The sequence below is a fragment of the Entelurus aequoreus genome, linkage group LG22 (assembly GCF_033978785.1).
Source record: "Entelurus aequoreus isolate RoL-2023_Sb linkage group LG22, RoL_Eaeq_v1.1, whole genome shotgun sequence".
Classification (NCBI taxonomy): domain Eukaryota; kingdom Metazoa; phylum Chordata; class Actinopteri; order Syngnathiformes; family Syngnathidae; genus Entelurus; species Entelurus aequoreus.
In genome coordinates, this window is record NC_084752.1 from 39,888,536 (window position 1) to 39,909,851 (window position 21,316).

Below are 21,316 nucleotides of genomic sequence, written 5' to 3' on the forward strand. Positions count from 1 at the left end.
ATTTCAAAAAACAGACTTGCTTCAGCAGCACAATTCTGGTGCTGTAGTTGTAGGAGATGTCTCAAAACGTCATCAGGAGTCCCGACAAAACCCGTAAATGTAAGAAAATTGAAGAAAATCCATATTTTACGAAAAAAAATGTTTGCAAAAAAGTCGTAAGGGGGGACCCTTACAAAAAATTGAAAAAAACGGACTTGCTTCAGCAGCACAATTTTGGTGCTGTAGTTGTAGGAGATGTCTCAAAACGTCATCAGGAGTCCCGACAAAACCCGTAAATGGAAGAAAATGCATTTTTCAAGAAAACATTTTTTTGCAAAAAAGTCGTAAGGGGGGACCCTTACAAAAAATTCAAAAAAATTGATTTGTTTCAGCAGCACAATTTTGGTGCTGTAGTTGTAGGAGATGCCTTAAAACGTCATCAGTTGTCCCGACAAAACCTAAAAATGGCAGAAAATGCTTTTTTTGGGAAAACTTTTTTTCACAAAAAAAATTTCAAAAAACAGACTTGCTTCAGCAGCACAATTCTGGTGCTGTAGTTGTAGGAGATGTCTCAAAACGTCATCAGGAGTCCCGACAAAACCCGTAAATGTAAGAAAATTGAAGAAAATCCATATTTTACGAAAAAAAATGTTTGCAAAAAAGTCGTAAGGGGGGACCCTTACAAAAAATTCAAAAAAACGGACTTGCTTCAGCAGCACAATTCTGGTGCTGTAGTTGTAGGAGATGCCTTAAAACGTCATCAGGAGTCCCGACAAAACCTAAAAATGGCAGAAAATGCTTTTTTTGGGAAAACTTTTTTTCACAAAAATTTTTTCAAAAAACAGACTTGCTTCAGCAGCACAATTCTGGTGCTGTAGTTGTAGGAGATGTCTCAAAACGTCATCAGGTGTCCAGACAAAACCCGTAAATGTAAGAAAATGGAAGAAAATGCATATTTTACAAAAAAACATTTTTGCAAAAAAGTCGTAAGGGGGGACCCTTACAAAAAATTCAAAAAAATTGATTCGTTTCAGCAGCACAATTTTGGTGCTGTAGTTGTAGGAGATGCCTTAAAACGTCATCAGGAGTCCCGACAAAACCCGTAAATGTAAGAAAATGGAAGAAAATGCATATTTTACGAAAAAAAAATTTTTCAAAAAAGTCGTAAGGGGGGACCCTTACAAAAAATTCAAAAAAACGCACTTGCTTCAGCAGCACAATTCTGGTGCTGTTGTTGTAGGAGATGTCTCAAAACGTCATCAGGAGTCCCCACAAAACCCGTAAATGTAAGAAAATGGAAGAAAATGCATATTTTAAGAAAACATTTTTTTGCAAAAAATTCAAAAAAATGGATTTGTTTCAGCAGCACAATTCTGGTGCTGTAGTTGTAGGAGATGTCTCAAAACATCATCAGGAGTCCCGACAAAACCCGTAAATGTAAGAAAATGGAAGAAAATGCATATTTTACGAAAAAAAAATTTTGCAAAAAAGTCGTAAGGGGGGACCCTTACAAAAAATTCAAAAAAACGGATTCGCTTCAGCAGCACAATTTTGGTGCTGTAGTTGTAGGAGATGTCTCAAAACATCATCAGGAGTCCCGACAAAACCCGTAAACGTAAGAAAATGGAAGAAAATGCATATTTTAAGAAAACATTTTTTTGCAAAAAAGTCGTAAGGGGGGACCCTTACAAAAAATTCAAAAAAATTGATTCGTTTCAGCAGTACAATTTTGGTGCTGTAGTTGTAGGAGATGCCTTAAAACGTCATCAGGAGTCCCGACAAAACCTAATAATGGCAGAAAATGCTTTTTTTGGGAAAACTTTTTTTCACAAAAAAAAATTCAAAAAACACACTTGCTTCAGCAGCACAATTCTGGTGCTGTAGTTGTAGGAGATGTCTCAAAACGTCATCAGGAGTCCCGACAAAACCCGTAAATGTAAGAAAATGGAAGAAAATGCATATTTTACGAAAAAAATTTTTTGCAAAAAAGTCTTAAGGGGGGACCCTTACAAACAATTTAAAAAAAACAGACTTGCTTCAGCAGCACAATTTTGGTGCTGTAGTTGTAGGAGATGTCTCAAAACGTCATCAGGAGTCCCGACAAAACCCGTAAATGTAAGAAAATGGAAGAAAATGCATATTTTAAGAAAACATTTTTTTGCAAAAAAGTCGTAAGGGGGGACCCTTACAAAAAATTCAAAAAAACGGATTTGTTTCAGCAGCACAATTTTGGTGCTGTAGTTGTAGGAGATGCCTTAAAACGTCATCAGGAGTCCCGACAAAACCTAAAAATGGCAGAAAATGCTTTTTTTGGGAAAACTTTTTTTCACAAAAAAAAATTCAAAAAACAGACTTGCTTCAGCAGCACAATTCTGGTGCTGTAGTTGTAGGAGATGTCTCAAAACGTCATCAGGAGTCCCGACAAAACCCGTAAATGTAAGAAAATGGAAGAAAATGCATATTTTAAGAAAAAAAATTTTTGCAAAAAAGTCGTAAGGGGACCCTTACAAAAAATTCAAAAAAACGGATTCGCTTCAGCAGCACAATTTTGGTGCTGTAGTTGTAGGAGATGTCTCAAAACGTCATCAGGAGTCCCGACAAAACCTAAAAATGGCAGAAAATGCTTTTTTTGGGAAAACTTTTTTTCACAAAAAAAAATTCAAAAAACAGACTTGCTTCAGCAGCACAATTCTGGTGCTGTAGTTGTAGGAGATGTCTCAAAACGTCATCAGGAGTCCCGACTAAACCCGTAAATGTAAGAAAATGGAAGAAAATGCATATTTTAAGAAAATTTTTTTTTGCAAAAAAGTCATAAGGGGGGACCCTTACAAAAAATTCAAAAAAACGGACTTGCTTCAGCAGCACAATTCTGGTGCTGTTGTTGTAGGAGATGTCTCAAAACGTCATCAGGAGTCCCGACAAAACCCGTAAATGTAAGAAAATGGAAGAAAATGCATATTTTAAGAAAACATTTTTTTGCAAAAATGTCGTAAGGGGGGAGGGACCCTTACAAAAAATTCAAAAAAATGGATTTGTTTCAGCAGCACAATTTTGGTGCTGTAGTTGTAGGAGATGTCTCAAAACGTCATCAGGAGTCCCGACAAAACCTAAAAATGGCAGAAAATGCTTTTTTTGGGAAAACTTTTTTTCACAAAATTTTTTTCAAAAAACAGACTTGCTTCAGCAGCACAATTCTGGTGCTGTAGTTGTAGGAGATGTCTCAAAACGTCATCAGGAGTCCCGACAAAACCCGTAAATGTAAGAAAATGTAAGAAAATACATATTTTACGAAAAAAAAATTTTGCAAAAAAGTCGTAAGGGGGGACCCTTACAAAAAATTCAAATAAACGGACTTGCTTCAGCAGCACAATTCTGGTGCTGTTGTTGTAGGAGATGTCTCAAAACGTCATCAGGAGTCCCGACAAAACCCGTAAATGTAAGAAAATGGAAGAAAATGCATATTTTACGAAAAAAAATTTTTGCAAAAAAGTCGTAAGGGGGACCCTTACAAAAAATTCAAAAAAAACGGACTTGCTTCAGCAGCACAATTCTGGTGCTGTTGTTGTAGGAGATGTCTCAAAACGTCATCAGGAGTCCCGACAAAACCCGTGAATGTAAGAAAATGGAAGAAAATGCATATTTTAAGAAAACATTTTTTTGCAAAAAAGTCGTAAGGGGGGACCCTTACAAAAAATTCAAAAAAACGGACTTGCTTCAGCAGCACAATTCTGGTGCTGTTGTTGTAGGAGATGTCTCAAAACGTCATCAGGAGTCCCGACAAAACCCGTGAATGTAAGAAAATGGAAGAAAATGCATATTTTAAGAAAACATTTTTTTGCAAAAAAGTCGTAAGGGGGGACCCTTACAAAAAATTCAAAAAAACGGATTTGTTTCAGCAGCACAATTTTGGTGCTGTAGTTGTAGGAGACGCCTTAAAACGTCATCAGGAGTCCCGACAAAACCTAAAAATGACAGAAAATGCTTTTTTTGGGAAAACTTTTTTTCACAAAAAATTTTTCAAAAAACAGACTTGCTTCAGCAGCACAATTCTGGTGCTGTAGTTGTAGGAGATGTCTCAAAACGTCATCAGGAGTCCCGACTAAACCCGTAAATGTAAGAAAATGGAAGAAAATGCATATTTTAAGAAAAATTTTTTTTGCAAAAAAGTCGTAAGGGGGGACCCTTACAAAAAATTCAAAAAAACGGACTTGCTTCAGCAGCACAATTCTGGTGCTGTTGTTGTAGGAGATGTCTCAAAACGTCATCAGGAGTCCCGACAAAACCCGTAAATGTAAGAAAATGGAAGAAAATGCATATTTTAAGAAAAACATTTTTGGAAAAATGTCGTAAGGGGGGAGGGACCCTTACAAAAAATTCAAAAAAATGGATTTGTTTCAGCAGCACAATTTTGGTGCTGTAGTTGTAGGAGATGTCTCAAAACGTCATCAGGAGTCCCGACAAAACCTAAAAATGGCAGAAAATGCTTTTTTTGGGAAAACTTTTTTTCACAAAAATTTTTTCAAAAAACAGACTTGCTTCAGCAGCACAATTCTGGTGCTGTAGTTGTAGGAGATGTCTCAAAACGTCATCAGGAGTCCCGACAAAACCCGTAAATGTAAGAAAATGTAAGAAAATACATATTTTACGAAAAAAAAATTTTGCAAAAAAGTCGTAAGGGGGGACCCTTACAAAAAATTCAAATAAACGGACTTGCTTCAGCAGCACAATTCTGGTGCTGTTGTTGTAGGAGATGTCTCAAAACGTCATCAGGAGTCCCGACAAAACCCGTGAATGTAAGAAAATGGAAGAAAATGCATATTTTACGAAAAAAAATTTTTGCAAAAAAGTCGTAAGGGGGACCCTTACAAAAAATTCAAAAAAAACGGACTTGCTTCAGCAGCACAATTCTGGTGCTGTTGTTGTAGGAGATGTCTCAAAACGTCATCAGGAGTCCCGACAAAACCCGTAAATGTAAGAAAATGTAAGAAAATACATATTTTACGAAAAAAAATTTTTGCAAAAAAGTCGTAAGGGGGGACCCTTACAAAAAATTCAAATAAACGGACTTGCTTCAGCAGCACAATTCTGGTGCTGTTGTTGTAGGAGATGTCTCAAAACGTCATCAGGAGTCCCGACAAAACCCGTGAATGTAAGAATATGGAAGAAAATGCATATTTTACGAAAAAAATTTTTTGCAAAAAAGTCGTAAGGGGGACCCTTACAAAAAATTCAAAAAAAACGGACTTGCTTCAGCAGCACAATTCTGGTGCTGTTGTTGTAGGAGATGTCTCAAAACGTCATCAGGAGTCCCGACAAAACCCGTGAATGTAAGAAAATGGAAGAAAATGCATATTTTAAGAAAACATTTTTTTGCAAAAAAGTCGTAAGGGGGGACCCTTACAAAAAATTCAAAAAAACGGACTTGCTTCAGCAGCACAATTCTGGTGCTGTAGTTGTAGGAGATGTCTCAAAACGTCATCAGGAGTCCCGACAAAACCCGTAAATGGAAGAAAATGGAAGAAAATGCATATTTTAAGAAAACATTTTTTTGCAAAAAAGTCGTAAGGGTGGACCCTTACAAAAAATTCAAAAAAATTGATTTGTTTCAGCAGCACAATTTTGGTGCTGTAGTTGTAGGAGATGCCTTAAAACGTCATCAGGAGTCCCGACAAAACCTAATAATGGCAGAAAATGCTTTTTTTGGGAAAACTTTTTTTCACAAAAAAAAATTCAAAAAACAGACTTGCTTCAGCAGCACAATTCTGGTGCTGTAGTTGTAGGAGATGTCTCAAAACGTCATCAGGAGTCCCGACTAAACCCGTAAATGTAAGAAAATGGAAGAAAATGCATATTTTACGAAAAAAAAATTTTGCAAAAAAGTCGTAAGGGGGGACCCTTACAAAAAATAAAAAAAAACAGACTTGCTTCAGCAGCACAATTCTGGTGCTGTAGTTGTAGGAGATGTCTCAAAACGTCATCAGGAGTCCCGACAAAACCCGTAAACGTAAGAAAATGGAAGAAAATGCATATTTTAAGAAAACATTTTTTTGCAAAAAAGTCGTAAGGGGGGACCCTTACAAAAAATTCAAAAAAAACGGACTTGCTTCAGCAGCACAATTCTGGTGCTGTAGTTGTAGGAGATGTCTCAAAACGTCATCAGGAGTCCCGACAAAACCCGTAAATGGAAGAAAATGGAAGAAAATGCATATTTTACGAAAAAAAATTTTTGTAAAAAAGTCATAAGGGGGGACCCTTACAAAAAATTCAAAAAACAGACTTGCTTCAGCAGCACAATTCTGGTGCTGTAGTTGTAGGAGATGTCTCAAAACGTCATCAGGAGTCCCGACAAAACCCGTAAACGTAAGAAAATGGAAGAAAATGCATATTTTAAGAAAACATTTTTTTGCAAAAAAGTCGTAAGGGGGGACCCTTACAAAAAATTCAAAAAAAACGGACTTGCTTCAGCAGCACAATTCTGGTGCTGTAGTTGTAGGAGATGCCTTAAAACGTCATCAGGAGTCCCGACAAAACCTAAAAATGGCAGAAAATGCTTTTTTTGGGAAAACTTTTTTTCACAAAAAAAAATTCAAAAAACAGACTTGCTTCAGCAGCACAATTCTGGTGCTGTTGTTGTAGGAGATGTCTCAAAACGTCATCAGGAGTCCCGACTAAACCCGTAAATGTAAGAAAATGGAAGAAAATGCATATTTTACGAAAAAAACATTTTGCAAAAAAGTCGTAAGGGGGCACCCTTACAAAAAATTCAAAAAAACGGACTTGCTTCAGCAGCACAATTCTGGTGCTGTAGTTGTAGGAGATGTCTCAAAACATCATCAGGAGTCCCGACAAAACCCGTAAATGGAAGACAATGGAAGAAAATGCATATTTTACGAAAAAACTTTTTTGCAAAAAAGTCGTAAGGGACCCTTACAAAAAATTCAAAAAAACGGATTCGCTTCAGCAGCACAATTTTGGTGCTGTAGTTGTAGGAGATGTCTCAAAACGTCATCAGGAGTCCCGACAAAACCCGTAAATGTAAGAAAATGGAAGAAAATGCATATTTTACGTAAAAAAATGTATGCAAAAAAGTCGTAAGGGGGGACCCTTACAAAAAATTCAAAAAAATGGATTTGTTTCAGCAGCACAATTCTGGTGCTGTAGTTGTAGGAGATGTCTCAAAACGTCATCAGGAGTCCCGACAAAACCCGTAAATGTAAGAAAATGGAAGAAAATGCATATTTTACGAAAAACATTTTTTCAAAAAAGTCGTAAGGGGGGGGACCCTTACAAAAAATTCAAAAAAATGGATTTGTTTCAGCAGCACAATTTTGGTGCTGTAGTTGTAGGAGATGCTTTAAAACGTCACCAGGAGTCCCGACAAAACCTAAAAATGGCAGAAAATGCTTTTTTTGGGAAAACTTTTTTTCACAAAATTTTTTTCAAAAAACAGACTTGCTTCAGCAGCACAATTTTGGTGCTGTAGTTGTAGGAGATGTCTCAAAACGTCATCAGGAGTTCCGACAAAACCTAAAAATGGCAGAAAATGCTTTTTTTGGGAAAACTTTTTTTCACAAAAATTTTTTCAAAAAACAGACTTGCTTCAGCAGCACAATTCTGGTGCTGTAGTTGTAGGAGATGTCTCAAAACGTCATCAGGAGTCCCGACTAAACCCGTAAATGTAAGAAAATGGAAGAAAATGCATTTTTCAAGAAAACATTTTTTTGCAAAAAAGTCGTAAGGGGGGACCCTTACAAAAAATTCAAAAATATGGATTTGTTTCAGCAGCACAATTTTGGTGCTGTAGTTGTAGGAGATGCCTTAAAACGTCATCAGTTGTCCCGACAAAACCTAAAAATGGCAGAAAATGCTTTTTTTGGGAAAACTTTTTTTCACAAAAAAAATTTCAAAAAACAGACTTGCTTCAGCAGCACAATTCTGGTGCTGTAGTTGTAGGAGATGTCTCAAAACGTCATCAGGAGTCCCGACAAAACCCGTAAATGTAAGAAAATTGAAGAAAATCCATATTTTACGAAAAAAAATGTTTGCAAAAAAGTCGTAAGGGGACCCTTACAAAAAATTGAAAAAAACAGACTTGCTTCAGCAGCACAATTTTGGTGCTGTAGTTGTAGGAGATGTCTCAAAACGTCATCAGGAGTTCCGACAAAACCTAAAAATGGCAGAAAATGCTTTTTTTGGGAAAACTTTTTTTCACAAAATTTTTTTCAAAAAACAGACTTGCTTCAGCAGCACAATTCTGGTGCTGTAGTTGTAGGAGATGTCTCAAAACGTCATCAGGAGTCCCGACAAAACCCGTAAATGGAAGAAAATGCATTTTTCAAGAAAACATTTTTTTGCAAAAAAGTCGTAAGGGGGGACCCTTACAAAAAATTCAAAAAAATTGATTTGTTTCAGCAGCACAATTTTGGTGCTGTAGTTGTAGGAGATGCCTTAAAACGTCATCAGTTGTCCCGACAAAACCTAAAAATGGCAGAAAATGCTTTTTTTGGGAAAACTTTTTTTCACAAAAAAAATTTCAAAAAACAGACTTGCTTCAGCAGCACAATTCTGGTGCTGTAGTTGTAGGAGATGTCTCAAAACGTCATCAGGAGTCCCGACAAAACCCGTAAATGTAAGAAAATTGAAGAAAATCCATATTTTACGAAAAAAAATGTTTGCAAAAAAGTCGTAAGGGGGGACCCTTACAAAAAATTCAAAAAAACGGACTTGCTTCAGCAGCACAATTCTGGTGCTGTAGTTGTAGGAGATGCCTTAAAACGTCATCAGGAGTCCCGACAAAACCTAAAAATGGCAGAAAATGCTTTTTTTGGGAAAACTTTTTTTCACAAAAAATTTTTCAAAAAACAGACTTGCTTCAGCAGCACAATTCTGGTGCTGTAGTTGTAGGAGATGTCTCAAAACGTCATCAGGAGTCCCGACAAAACCCGTAAATGTAAGAAAATGGAAGAAAATGCATATTTTACAAAAAAACATTTTTGCAAAAAAGTCGTAAGGGGGGACCCTTACAAAAAATTCAAAAAAATTGATTCGTTTCAGCAGCACAATTTTGGTGCTGTAGTTGTAGGAGATGCCTTAAAACGTCATCAGGAGTCCCGACAAAACCCGTAAATGTAAGAAAATGGAAGAAAATGCATATTTTACGAAAAAAAAATTTTTCAAAAAAGTCGTAAGGGGGGACCCTTACAAAAAATTCAAAAAAACGCACTTGCTTCAGCAGCACAATTCTGGTGCTGTTGTTGTAGGAGATGTCTCAAAACGTCATCAGGAGTCCCCACAAAACCCGTAAATGTAAGAAAATGGAAGAAAATGCATATTTTAAGAAAACATTTTTTTGCAAAAAATTCAAAAAAATGGATTTGTTTCAGCAGCACAATTCTGGTGCTGTAGTTGTAGGAGATGTCTCAAAACATCATCAGGAGTCCCGACAAAACCCGTAAATGTAAGAAAATGGAAGAAAATGCATATTTTACGAAAAAAAATTTTTGCAAAAAAGTCGTAAGGGGGGACCCTTACAAAAAATTCAAAAAAACGGATTCGCTTCAGCAGCACAATTTTGGTGCTGTAGTTGTAGGAGATGTCTCAAAACATCATCAGGAGTCCCGACAAAACCCGTAAACGTAAGAAAATGGAAGAAAATGCATATTTTAAGAAAACATTTTTTTGCAAAAAAGTCGTAAGGGGGGACCCTTACAAAAAATTCAAAAAAATTGATTCGTTTCAGCAGCACAATTTTGGTGCTGTAGTTGTAGGAGATGCCTTAAAACGTCATCAGGAGTCCCGACAAAACCCGTAAATGTAAGAAAATGGAAGAAAATGCATATTTTACGAAAAAAAATTTTTTCAAAAAAGTCGTAAGGGGGGGGGACCCTTACAAAAAATTAAAAAAAACGGACTTGCTTCAGCAGCACAATTCTGGTGCTGTTGTTGTAGGAGATGTCTCAAAACGTCATCAGGAGTCCCGACAAAACCCGTAAATGTAAGAAAATGGAAGAAAATGCATATTTTAAGAAAACATTTTTTTGCAAAAAAGTCGTAAGGGGGGAGGGACCCTTACAAAAAAATTCAAAAAAACGGACTTGCTTCAGCAGCACAATTCTGGTGCTGTAGTTGTAGGAGATGTCTCAAAACGTCATCAGGAGTCCCGACAAAACCCGTAAATGGAAGAAAATGGAAGAAAATGCATATTTTAAGAAAACATTTTTTTGCAAAAAAGTCGTAAGGGTGGACCCTTACAAAAAATTCAAAAAAATTGATTTGTTTCAGCAGCACAATTTTGGTGCTGTAGTTGTAGGAGATGCCTTAAAACGTCATCAGGAGTCCCGACAAAACCTAAAAATGGCAGAAAATGCTTTTTTTGGGAAAACTTTTTTTCACAAAAAAAAATTCAAAAAACAGACTTGCTTCAGCAGCACAATTCTGGTGCTGTAGTTGTAGGAGATGTCTCAAAACGTCATCAGGAGTCCCGACTAAACCCGTAAATGTAAGAAAATGGAAGAAAATGCATATTTTACGAAAAAAAATTTTTGCAAAAAAGTCGTAAGGGGGGACCCTTACAAAAAATAAAAAAAAACGGACTTGCTTCAGCAGCACAATTCTGGTGCTGTTGTTGTAGGAGATGTCTCAAAACGTCATCAGGAGTCCCGACAAAACCCGTAAATGGAAGAAAATGGAAGAAAATGCATATTTTACGAAAAAAAAATTTTGTAAAAAAGTCATAAGGGGGGACCCTTACAAAAAATTCAAAAAACAGACTTGCTTCAGCAGCACAATTCTGGTGCTGTAGTTGTAGGAGATGTCTCAAAACGTCATCAGGAGTCCCGACAAAACCCGTAAATGGAAGAAAATGGAAGAAAATGCATATTTTACGAAAAAAATTTTTTGTAAAAAAGTCATAAGGGGGGACCCTTACAAAAAATTCAAAAAACAGACTTGCTTCAGCAGCACAATTCTGGTGCTGTAGTTGTAGGAGATGTCTCAAAACGTCATCAGGAGTCCCGACAAAACCCGTAAACGTAAGAAAATGGAAGAAAATGCATATTTTAAGAAAAAAATTTTTTGCAAAAAAGTCGTAAGGGGGGACCCTTACAAAAAATTAAAAAAAAACGGACTTGCTTCAGCAGCACAATTCTGGTGCTGTAGTTGTAGGAGATGCCTTAAAACGTCATCAGGAGTCCCGACAAAACCTAAAAATGGCAGAAAATGCTTTTTTTGGGAAAACTTTTTTTCACAAAAAAAAATTCAAAAAACAGACTTGCTTCAGCAGCACAATTCTGGTGCTGTTGTTGTAGGAGATGTCTCAAAACGTCATCAGGAGTCCCGACTAAACCCGTAAATGTAAGAAAATGGAAGAAAATGCATATTTTACGAAAAAAACATTTTGCAAAAAAGTCGTAAGGGGGCACCCTTTCAAAAAATTCAAAAAAACGGACTTGCTTCAGCAGCACAATTCTGGTGCTGTAGTTGTAGGAGATGTCTCAAAACATCATCAGGAGTCCCGACAAAACCCGTAAATGGAAGACAATGGAAGAAAATGCATATTTTACGAAAAAACTTTTTTGCAAAAAAGTCGTAAGGGACCCTTACAAAAAATTCAAAAAAACGGATTCGCTTCAGCAGCACAATTCTGGTGCTGTAGTTGTAGGAGATGTCTCAAAACGTCATCAGGAGTCCCGACAAAACCCTTAAATGTAAGAAAATGGAAGAAAATGCATATTTTACGAAAAAAAATGTATGCAAAAAAGTCGTAAGGGGGGACCCTTACAAAAAATTCAAAAAAATGGATTTGTTTCAGCAGCACAATTCTGGTGCTGTAGTTGTAGGAGATGTCTCAAAACGTCATCAGGAGTCCCGACAAAACCCGTAAATGTAAGAAAATGGAAGAAAATGCATATTTTACGAAAAACATTTTTTCAAAAAAGTCGTAAGGGGGGGGACCCTTACAAAAAATTCAAAAAAATGGATTTGTTTCAGCAGCACAATTTTGGTGCTGTAGTTGTAGGAGATGCTTTAAAACGTCATCAGGAGTCCCGACAAAACCTAAAAATGGCAGAAAATGCTTTTTTTGGGAAAACTTTTTTTCACAAAATTTTTTTCAAAAAACAGACTTGCTTCAGCAGCACAATTTTGGTGCTGTAGTTGTAGGAGATGTCTCAAAACGTCATCAGGAGTTCCGACAAAACCTAAAAATGGCAGAAAATGCTTTTTTTGGGAAAACTTTTTTTCACAAAATTTTTTTCAAAAAACAGACTTGCTTCAGCAGCACAATTCTGGTGCTGTAGTTGTAGGAGATGTCTCAAAACATCATCAGGAGTCCCGACAAAACCCGTAAATGTAAGAAAATGGAAGAAAATGCATTTTTCAAGAAAACATTTTTTTGCAAAAAAGTCGTAAGGGGGGACCCTTACAAAAAATTCAAAAAAACGGACTTGCTTCAGCAGCACAATTCTGGTGCTGTTGTTGTAGGAGATGTCTCAAAACGTCATCAGGAGTCCCGACAAAACCCGTAAATGTAAGAAAATGGAAGAAAATGCATATTTTAAGAAAACATTTTTTTGCAAAAATGTCGTAAGGGGGGAGGGACCCTTACAAAAAATTCAAAAAAATGGATTTGTTTCAGCAGCACAATTTTGGTGCTGTAGTTGTAGGAGATGTCTCAAAACGTCATCAGGAGTCCCGACAAAACCTAAAAATGGCAGAAAATGCTTTTTTTGGGAAAACTTTTTTTCACAAAATTTTTTTCAAAAAACAGACTTGCTTCAGCAGCACAATTCTGGTGCTGTAGTTGTAGGAGATGTCTCAAAACGTCATCAGGAGTCCCGACAAAACCCGTAAATGTAAGAAAATGGAAGAAAATGCATATTTTAAGAAAACATTTTTTTGCAAAAATGTCGTAAGGGGGGAGGGACCCTTACAAAAAATTCAAAAAAACGGACTTGCTTCAGCAGCACAATTCTGGTGCTGTTGTTGTAGGAGATGTCTCAAAACGTCATCAGGAGTCCCGACAAAACCCGTGAATGTAAGAAAATGGAAGAAAATGCATATTTTAAGAAAACATTTTTTTGCAAAAAAGTCGTAAGGGGGGACCCTTACAAAAAATTCAAAAAAACGGATTTGTTTCAGCAGCACAATTTTGGTGCTGTAGTTGTAGGAGACGCCTTAAAACGTCATCAGGAGTCCCGACAAAACCTAAAAATGACAGAAAATGCTTTTTTTGGGAAAACTTTTTTTCACAAAAATTTTTTCAAAAAACAGACTTGCTTCAGCAGCACAATTCTGGTGCTGTAGTTGTAGGAGATGTCTCAAAACGTCATCAGGAGTCCCGACAAAACCCGTAAATGTAAGAAAATGTAAGAAAATACATATTTTACGAAAAAAAAATTTTGCAAAAAAGTCGTAAGGGGGGACCCTTACAAAAAATTCAAATAAACGGACTTGCTTCAGCAGCACAATTCTGGTGCTGTTGTTGTAGGAGATGTCTCAAAACGTCATCAGGAGTCCCGACAAAACCCGTGAATGTAAGAAAATGGAAGAAAATGCATATTTTACGAAAAAAAAATTTTGCAAAAAAGTCGTAAGGGGGACCCTTACAAAAAATTTAAAAAAAACGGACTTGCTTCAGCAGCACAATTCTGGTGCTGTTGTTGTAGGAGATGTCTCAAAACGTCATCAGGAGTCCCGACAAAACCCGTAAATGTAAGAAAATGTAAGAAAATACATATTTTACGAAAAAAATTTTTTGCAAAAAAGTCGTAAGGGGGGACCCTTACAAAAAATTCAAATAAACGGACTTGCTTCAGCAGCACAATTCTGGTGCTGTTGTTGTAGGAGATGTCTCAAAACGTCATCAGGAGTCCCGACAAAACCCGTGAATGTAAGAAAATGGAAGAAAATGCATATTTTACGAAAAAAATTTTTTGCAAAAAAGTCGTAAGGGGGACCCTTACAAAAAATTCAAAAAAAACGGACTTGCTTCAGCAGCACAATTCTGGTGCTGTTGTTGTAGGAGATGTCTCAAAACGTCATCAGGAGTCCCGACAAAACCCGTGAATGTAAGAAAATGGAAGAAAATGCATATTTTAAGAAAACATTTTTTTGCAAAAAAGTCGTAAGGGGGGACCCTTACAAAAAATTCAAAAAAACGGACTTGCTTCAGCAGCACAATTCTGGTGCTGTAGTTGTAGGAGATGTCTCAAAACGTCATCAGGAGTCCCGACAAAACCCGTAAATGGAAGAAAATGGAAGAAAATGCATATTTTAAGAAAACATTTTTTTGCAAAAAAGTCGTAAGGGTGGACCCTTACAAAAAATTCAAAAAAATTGATTTGTTTCAGCAGCACAATTTTGGTGCTGTAGTTGTAGGAGATGCCTTAAAACGTCATCAGGAGTCCCGACAAAACCTAATAATGGCAGAAAATGCTTTTTTTGGGAAAACTTTTTTTCACCAAAAAAAATTCAAAAAACAGACTTGCTTCAGCAGCACAATTCTGGTGCTGTAGTTGTAGGAGATGTCTCAAAACGTCATCAGGAGTCCCGACTAAACCCGTAAATGTAAGAAAATGGAAGAAAATGCATATTTTACGAAAAAAAAATTTTGCAAAAAAGTCGTAAGGGGGGACCCTTACAAAAAATAAAAAAAAACAGACTTGCTTCAGCAGCACAATTCTGGTGCTGTAGTTGTAGGAGATGTCTCAAAACGTCATCAGGAGTCCCGACAAAACCCGTAAACGTAAGAAAATGGAAGAAAATGCATATTTTAAGAAAACATTTTTTTGCAAAAAAGTCGTAAGGGGGGACCCTTACAAAAAATTCAAAAAAAACGGACTTGCTTCAGCAGCACAATTCTGGTGCTGTAGTTGTAGGAGATGTCTCAAAACGTCATCAGGAGTCCCGACAAAACCCGTAAATGGAAGAAAATGGAAGAAAATGCATATTTTACGAAAAAATTTTTTTGTAAAAAAGTCATAAGGGGGGACCCTTACAAAAAATTCAAAAAACAGACTTGCTTCAGCAGCACAATTCTGGTGCTGTAGTTGTAGGAGATGTCTCAAAACGTCATCAGGAGTCCCGACAAAACCCGTAAACGTAAGAAAATGGAAGAAAATGCATATTTTAAGAAAACATTTTTTTGCAAAAAAGTCGTAAGGGGGGACCCTTACAAAAAATTCAAAAAAAACGGACTTGCTTCAGCAGCACAATTCTGGTGCTGTAGTTGTAGGAGATGTCTCAAAACGTCATCAGGAGTCCCGACAAAACCCGTAAACGTAAGAAAATGGAAGAAAATGCATATTTTAAGAAAACATTTTTTTGCAAAAAAGTCGTAAGGGGGGACCCTTACAAAAAATTCAAAAAAAACGGACGTGCTTCAGCAGCACAATTCTGGTGCTGTAGTTGTAGGAGATGCCTTAAAACGTCATCAGGAGTCCCGACAAAACCTAAAAATGGCAGAAAATGCTTTTTTTGGGAAAACTTTTTTTCACAAAAAAAAATTCAAAAAACAGACTTGCTTCAGCAGCACAATTCTGGTGCTGTTGTTGTAGGAGATGTCTCAAAACGTCATCAGGAGTCCCGACTAAACCCGTAAATGTAAGAAAATGGAAGAAAATGCATATTTTACGAAAAAAACATTTTGCAAAAAAGTCGTAAGGGGGCACCCTTACAAAAAATTCAAAAAAACGGACTTGCTTCAGCAGCACAATTCTGGTGCTGTAGTTGTAGGAGATGTCTCAAAACATCATCAGGAGTCCCGACAAAACCCGTAAATGGAAGACAATGGAAGAAAATGCATATTTTACGAAAAAAAATTTTTGCAAAAAAGTCGTAAGGGACCCTTACAAAAAATTCAAAAAAACGGATTCGCTTCAGCAGCACAATTTTGGTGCTGTAGTTGTAGGAGATGTCTCAAAACGTCATCAGGAGTCCCGACAAAACCCGTAAATGTAAGAAAATGGAAGAAAATGCATATTTTACGAAAAAAAATGTATGCAAAAAAGTCGTAAGGGGGGACCCTTACAAAAAATTCAAAAAAATGGATTTGTTTCAGCAGCACAATTCTGGTGCTGTAGTTGTAGGAGATGTCTCAAAACGTCATCAGGAGTCCCGACAAAACCCGTAAATGTAAGAAAATGGAAGAAAATGCATATTTTACGAAAAAAAAATTTTGTAAAAAAGTCATAAGGGGGGACCCTTACAAAAAATTCAAAAAACAGACTTGCTTCAGCAGCACAATTCTGGTGCTGTAGTTGTAGGAGATGCTTTAAAACGTCATCAGGAGTCCCGACAAAACCTAAAAATGGCAGAAAATGCTTTTTTTGGGAAAACTTTTTTTCACAAAATTTTTTTCAAAAAACAGACTTGCTTCAGCAGCACAATTTTGGTGCTGTAGTTGTAGGAGATGTCTCAAAACGTCATCAGGAGTTCCGACAAAACCTAAAAATGGCAGAAAATGCTTTTTTTGGGAAAACTTTTTTTCACAAAAATTTTTTCAAAAAACAGACTTGCTTCAGCAGCACAATTCTGGTGCTGTAGTTGTAGGAGATGTCTCAAAACATCATCAGGAGTCCCGACAAAACCCGTAAATGTAAGAAAATGGAAGAAAATGCATTTTTCAAGAAAACATTTTTTTGCAAAAAAGTCGTAAGGGGGGACCCTTACAAAAAATTCAAAAAAATGGATTTGTTTCAGCAGCACAATTTTGGTGCTGTAGTTGTAGGAGATGCCTTAAAACGTCATCAGTTGTCCCGACAAAACCTAAAAATGGCAGAAAATGCTTTTTTTGGGAAAACTTTTTTTCACAAAAAAAATTTCAAAAAACAGACTTGCTTCAGCAGCACAATTCTGGTGCTGTAGTTGTAGGAGATGTCTCAAAACGTCATCAGGAGTCCCGACAAAACCCGTAAATGTAAGAAAATTGAAGAAAATCCATATTTTACGAAAAAAAATGTTTGCAAAAAAGTCGTAAGGGGGGACCCTTACAAAAAATTGAAAAAAACAGACTTGCTTCAGCAGCACAATTTTGGTGCTGTAGTTGTAGGAGATGTCTCAAAACGTCATCAGGAGTTCCGACAAAACCTAAAAATGGCAGAAAATGCTTTTTTTGGGAAAACTTTTTTTCACAAAATTTTTTTCAAAAAACAGACTTGCTTCAGCAGCACAATTCTGGTGCTGTAGTTGTAGGAGATGTCTCAAAACGTCATCAGGAGTCCCGACAAAACCCGTAAATGGAAGAAAATGCATTTTTCAAGAAAACATTTTTTTGCAAAAAAGTCGTAAGGGGGGACCCTTACAAAAAATTCAAAAAAATGGATTTGTTTCAGCAGCACAATTTTGGTGCTGTAGTTGTAGGAGATGCCTTAAAACGTCATCAGTTGTCCCGACAAAACCTAAAAATGGCAGAAAATGCTTTTTTTGGGAAAACTTTTTTTCACAAAAAAAATTTCAAAAAACAGACTTGCTTCAGCAGCACAATTCTGGTGCTGTAGTTGTAGGAGATGTCTCAAAACGTCATCAGGAGTCCCGACAAAACCCGTAAATGTAAGAAAATTGAAGAAAATCCATATTTTACGAAAAAAAATGTTTGCAAAAAAGTCGTAAGGGGGGACCCTTACAAAAAATTCAAAAAAACGGACTTGCTTCAGCAGCACAATTCTGGTGCTGTAGTTGTAGGAGATGCCTTAAAACGTCATCAGGAGTCCCGACAAAACCTAAAAATGGCAGAAAATGCTTTTTTTGGGAAAACTTTTTTTCACAAAAATTTTTTCAAAAAACAGACTTGCTTCAGCAGCACAATTCTGGTGCTGTAGTTGTAGGAGATGTCTCAAAACGTCATCAGGAGTCCCGACAAAACCCGTAAATGTAAGAAAATGGAAGAAAATGCATATTTTACGAAAAAATTTTTTTTCAAAAAAGTCGTAAGGGGGGACCCTTACAAAAAATTCAAAAAAACGCACTTGCTTCAGCAGCACAATTCTGGTGCTGTTGTTGTAGGAGATGGCTCAAAACGTCATCAGGAGTCCCCACAAAACCCGTAAATGTAAGAAAATGGAAGAAAATGCATATTTTAAGAAAACATTTTTTTGCAAAAAATTCAAAAAAATGGATTTGTTTCAGCAGCACAATTCTGGTGCTGTAGTTGTAGGAGATGTCTCAAAACATCATCAGGAGTCCCGACAAAACCCGTAAATGTAAGAAAATGGAAGAAAATGCATATTTTACGAAAAAAATTTTTTGCAAAAAAGTCGTAAGGGGGGACCCTTACAAAAAATTCAAAAAAACGGATTCGCTTCAGCAGCACAATTTTGGTGCTGTAGTTGTAGGAGATGTCTCAAAACATCATCAGGAGTCCCGACAAAACCCGTAAACGTAAGAAAATGGAAGAAAATGCATATTTTAAGAAAACATTTTTTTGCAAAAAAGTCGTAAGGGGGGACCCTTACAAAAAATTCAAAAAAATTGATTCGTTTCAGCAGCACAATTTTGGTGCTGTAGTTGTAGGAGATGCCTTAAAACGTCATCAGGAGTCCCGACAAAACCCGTAAATGTAAGAAAATGGAAGAAAATGCATATTTTACGAAAAAAATTTTTTTCAAAAAAGTCGTAAGGGGGGGGGACCCTTACAAAAAATTAAAAAAAACGGACTTGCTTCAGCAGCACAATTCTGGTGCTGTTGTTGTAGGAGATGTCTCAAAACGTCATCAGGAGTCCCGACAAAACCCGTAAATGTAAGAAAATGGAAGAAAATGCATATTTTAAGAAAACATTTTTTTGCAAAAAAGTCGTAAGGGGGGAGGGACCCTTACAAAAAAATTCAAAAAAACGGACTTGCTTCAGCAGCACAATTCTGGTGCTGTAGTTGTAGGAGATGTCTCAAAACGTCATCAGGAGTCCCGACAAAACCCGTAAATGTAAGAAAATGGAAGAAAATGCATATTTTAAGAAAAAAAATGTTTGCAAAAAAGTCGTAAGGGGGGACAAACAACAGGCTGAATAAGTGTACGTTATATGAGGCATAAATAACCAACTGGTATGTTAACGTAACATATTATGGTAAGAGTCATTCAAATAACTATAACATATAGAACATGCTATAAGTTTACCAAACAATCTGTCACTCCTAATCGCTAAATCCCATGAAATCTTATACGTCTAGTCTCTTACGTGAATGAGATCAATAATATTATTTGATATTTTACGCTAATGTCTTAATATTATGAAGAAAACTGCGACTTATAGTCCGAAAAATACAGTACTTTACTTGTGTTTTAAATGTTATTTTATAGTTTGTCCTTTGCCTGTATTTCTTTGTGGTGTACAGCCCTTTGTTCTTCAACTCTGCTTGTTTCTAAAGGGCTTTATTAATAAAGTTGGTATGGTATCTATAGCTGCTGTATACATTTACTTTAGAAAAAAGAAGTGTGGGATACTTCTCTTGTTGTCTTATTTGATGTTTGGGTAGAATTTTATCCAACAAAACCATTTTTTTTAAGGAAATATAGAAATTGATTAGGGCTGTTTATCCATTTTATGTTAAAGTTAAAGGCCTACTGAAAGCCACTACTAGCGACCACGCAGTCTGATAGTTTATATATCAATGATGAAATCTTAACATTGCAACACATGCCAATATGGCCGGGTTAACTTATAAAGTGACATTTTAAACTTCCCAGGAAACTTCCGCTTGAAAACGTCGCGGTATGATGACGTATGCGCGTGACGTCACAAGGTCAAGGGAAGTGTTTGGACCCAATTCAAATAGCTCTGTTTTCTTCGACAAAATTCCACAGTATTCTGTGTTGGTGAATCTTTTGCAATTTGTTTAATGGACAATGGAGACTGCAAATAAGAACGTTGTAGGTGCGATCGGTGGAGCGGCGGACTACAGCAACACCAACACCAGGAGGTTGTGTTGTGTTTTGAGCAGGGTAGCAGACGCACTACAGTGAGTAAGCCCACCGCCGCATCTAAGTTAGCTTCTGTTTTTTTAGCTTCGCCAAGCTGAATATTATTAATCGTGTATTTACATGTTCATGGTTTAATAGTATTTTTGATCTTCTGTCTATCCATCCAGTCAGGGTTTTTTTTAAATTTAGTTTCTATCTGCATTTGAGACTGATGCTATCACGTTGGCTACGTAGCTAGGTTAGCTTCTATTTTTTTTAGCTTCGAAAAGCTGAATATTATTAATCGTGTATTTACATGTTCATGGTTTAATAGTATTTTTGATCTTCTGTCCATCCATCCAGTCAGGTTTTTTTTAATTTAGTTTCTGTCTGCATTTGAGACTGATGCTATCACGTTGGCTACGTTGCTAGGTTAGCTTCTATTTTTTTAGCTTCGAAAAGCTGAATATTATTAATCGTGTATTTACATGTTCATGGTTTAATAGTATTTTTGATCTTCTGTCTATCCATCCAGTCAGGGTTTTTTGTAATTTAGTTTCTATCTGCATTTGAGACTGCTATGCTATCACGTTGGCTACGTTGCTAGGTTAGCTTCTATTTTTTTTTAGCTTCGCAAAGCTGAATATTATTAATCGTGTATTTACATGTTCAGTCACTGTGAATGTCCATTTCGCGTTCTCGACTCTCATTTTCAAGAGGATATAGTATCTGAGGTGGTTTGAAATACAAATCCGTGATCCACAATAGAAAAAGGAGAGAGTGTGGAATCCAATGAGCCAGCTTGTACCTAAGTTACGGTCAGAGCGAAAAAAGATACGTCCTGCACTGCCTCTCAAGTCCTTCACTGTAACGTTCCTCATCTACGAGTCTTTCATCCTCGCTCAAATTAATGGGGTAATCGTCGCTTTCTCGGTCCGAATCTCTCTCGCTCCATTGTAAACAACGGGGAATTGTGAGGAATACTAGCTCCTGTGACGTCACGCTACTTCCGCTACAGGCAAGGCTTTTTTTTTATCAGCGAGCAAAAGTTGCGAACTTTATCCTCGATTTTCTCTACTAAATCCTTTCAGCAAAAATATGGCAATATCGCAAAATGATCAAGTATGACACATAGAATGGATCTGCTATTCCCGTTTAAATAACAAAATGTAATTTCAGTAGGCCTTTAAAGTACAGTAGTTAAAGTTAAAATACATGTCACATATTTTCAACCTAAACATGAGTTTAGTCCGAACAAAGCTAAGCCACTCTTCTCTCTCAGCCATGTGCACCTCCACGTGATCAGCCAAGACTTTGACTCTCCTTGCCTGAAGAACAAAAAGCACTGGAACTCCTTCACCACCGAATATTTCATCAATTCCCAGGGTGAGAGAAATGTCTTTTGTCGGAAATAGCAAGTCCTGTCCGAATAAACAGGTTGTTTT

The 21,316-nt window shown here is 36.6% G+C and overlaps 1 protein-coding gene across 8 annotated transcripts in view; it reads left to right on the forward strand.

Moving 5' to 3' along the window:
* Nucleotides 1–21,316, forward strand: part of LOC133639693 (aprataxin-like) — a 59,581-nt gene that overhangs the window by 17,804 nt on the left and 20,461 nt on the right. For all 8 annotated transcript variants that reach the window (XR_009823837.1, XR_009823838.1, XM_062033223.1 and 5 more), the window contains one exon: nt 21,154–21,257. Coding sequence is in view for 6 of the 8 variants with exons in the window: in XM_062033223.1 (XP_061889207.1) it covers nt 21,154–21,257 (104 nt within the window). In the remaining 2 variants the exon portion in view is untranslated. The remainder of the gene's footprint in view (nt 1–21,153; nt 21,258–21,316) is intronic.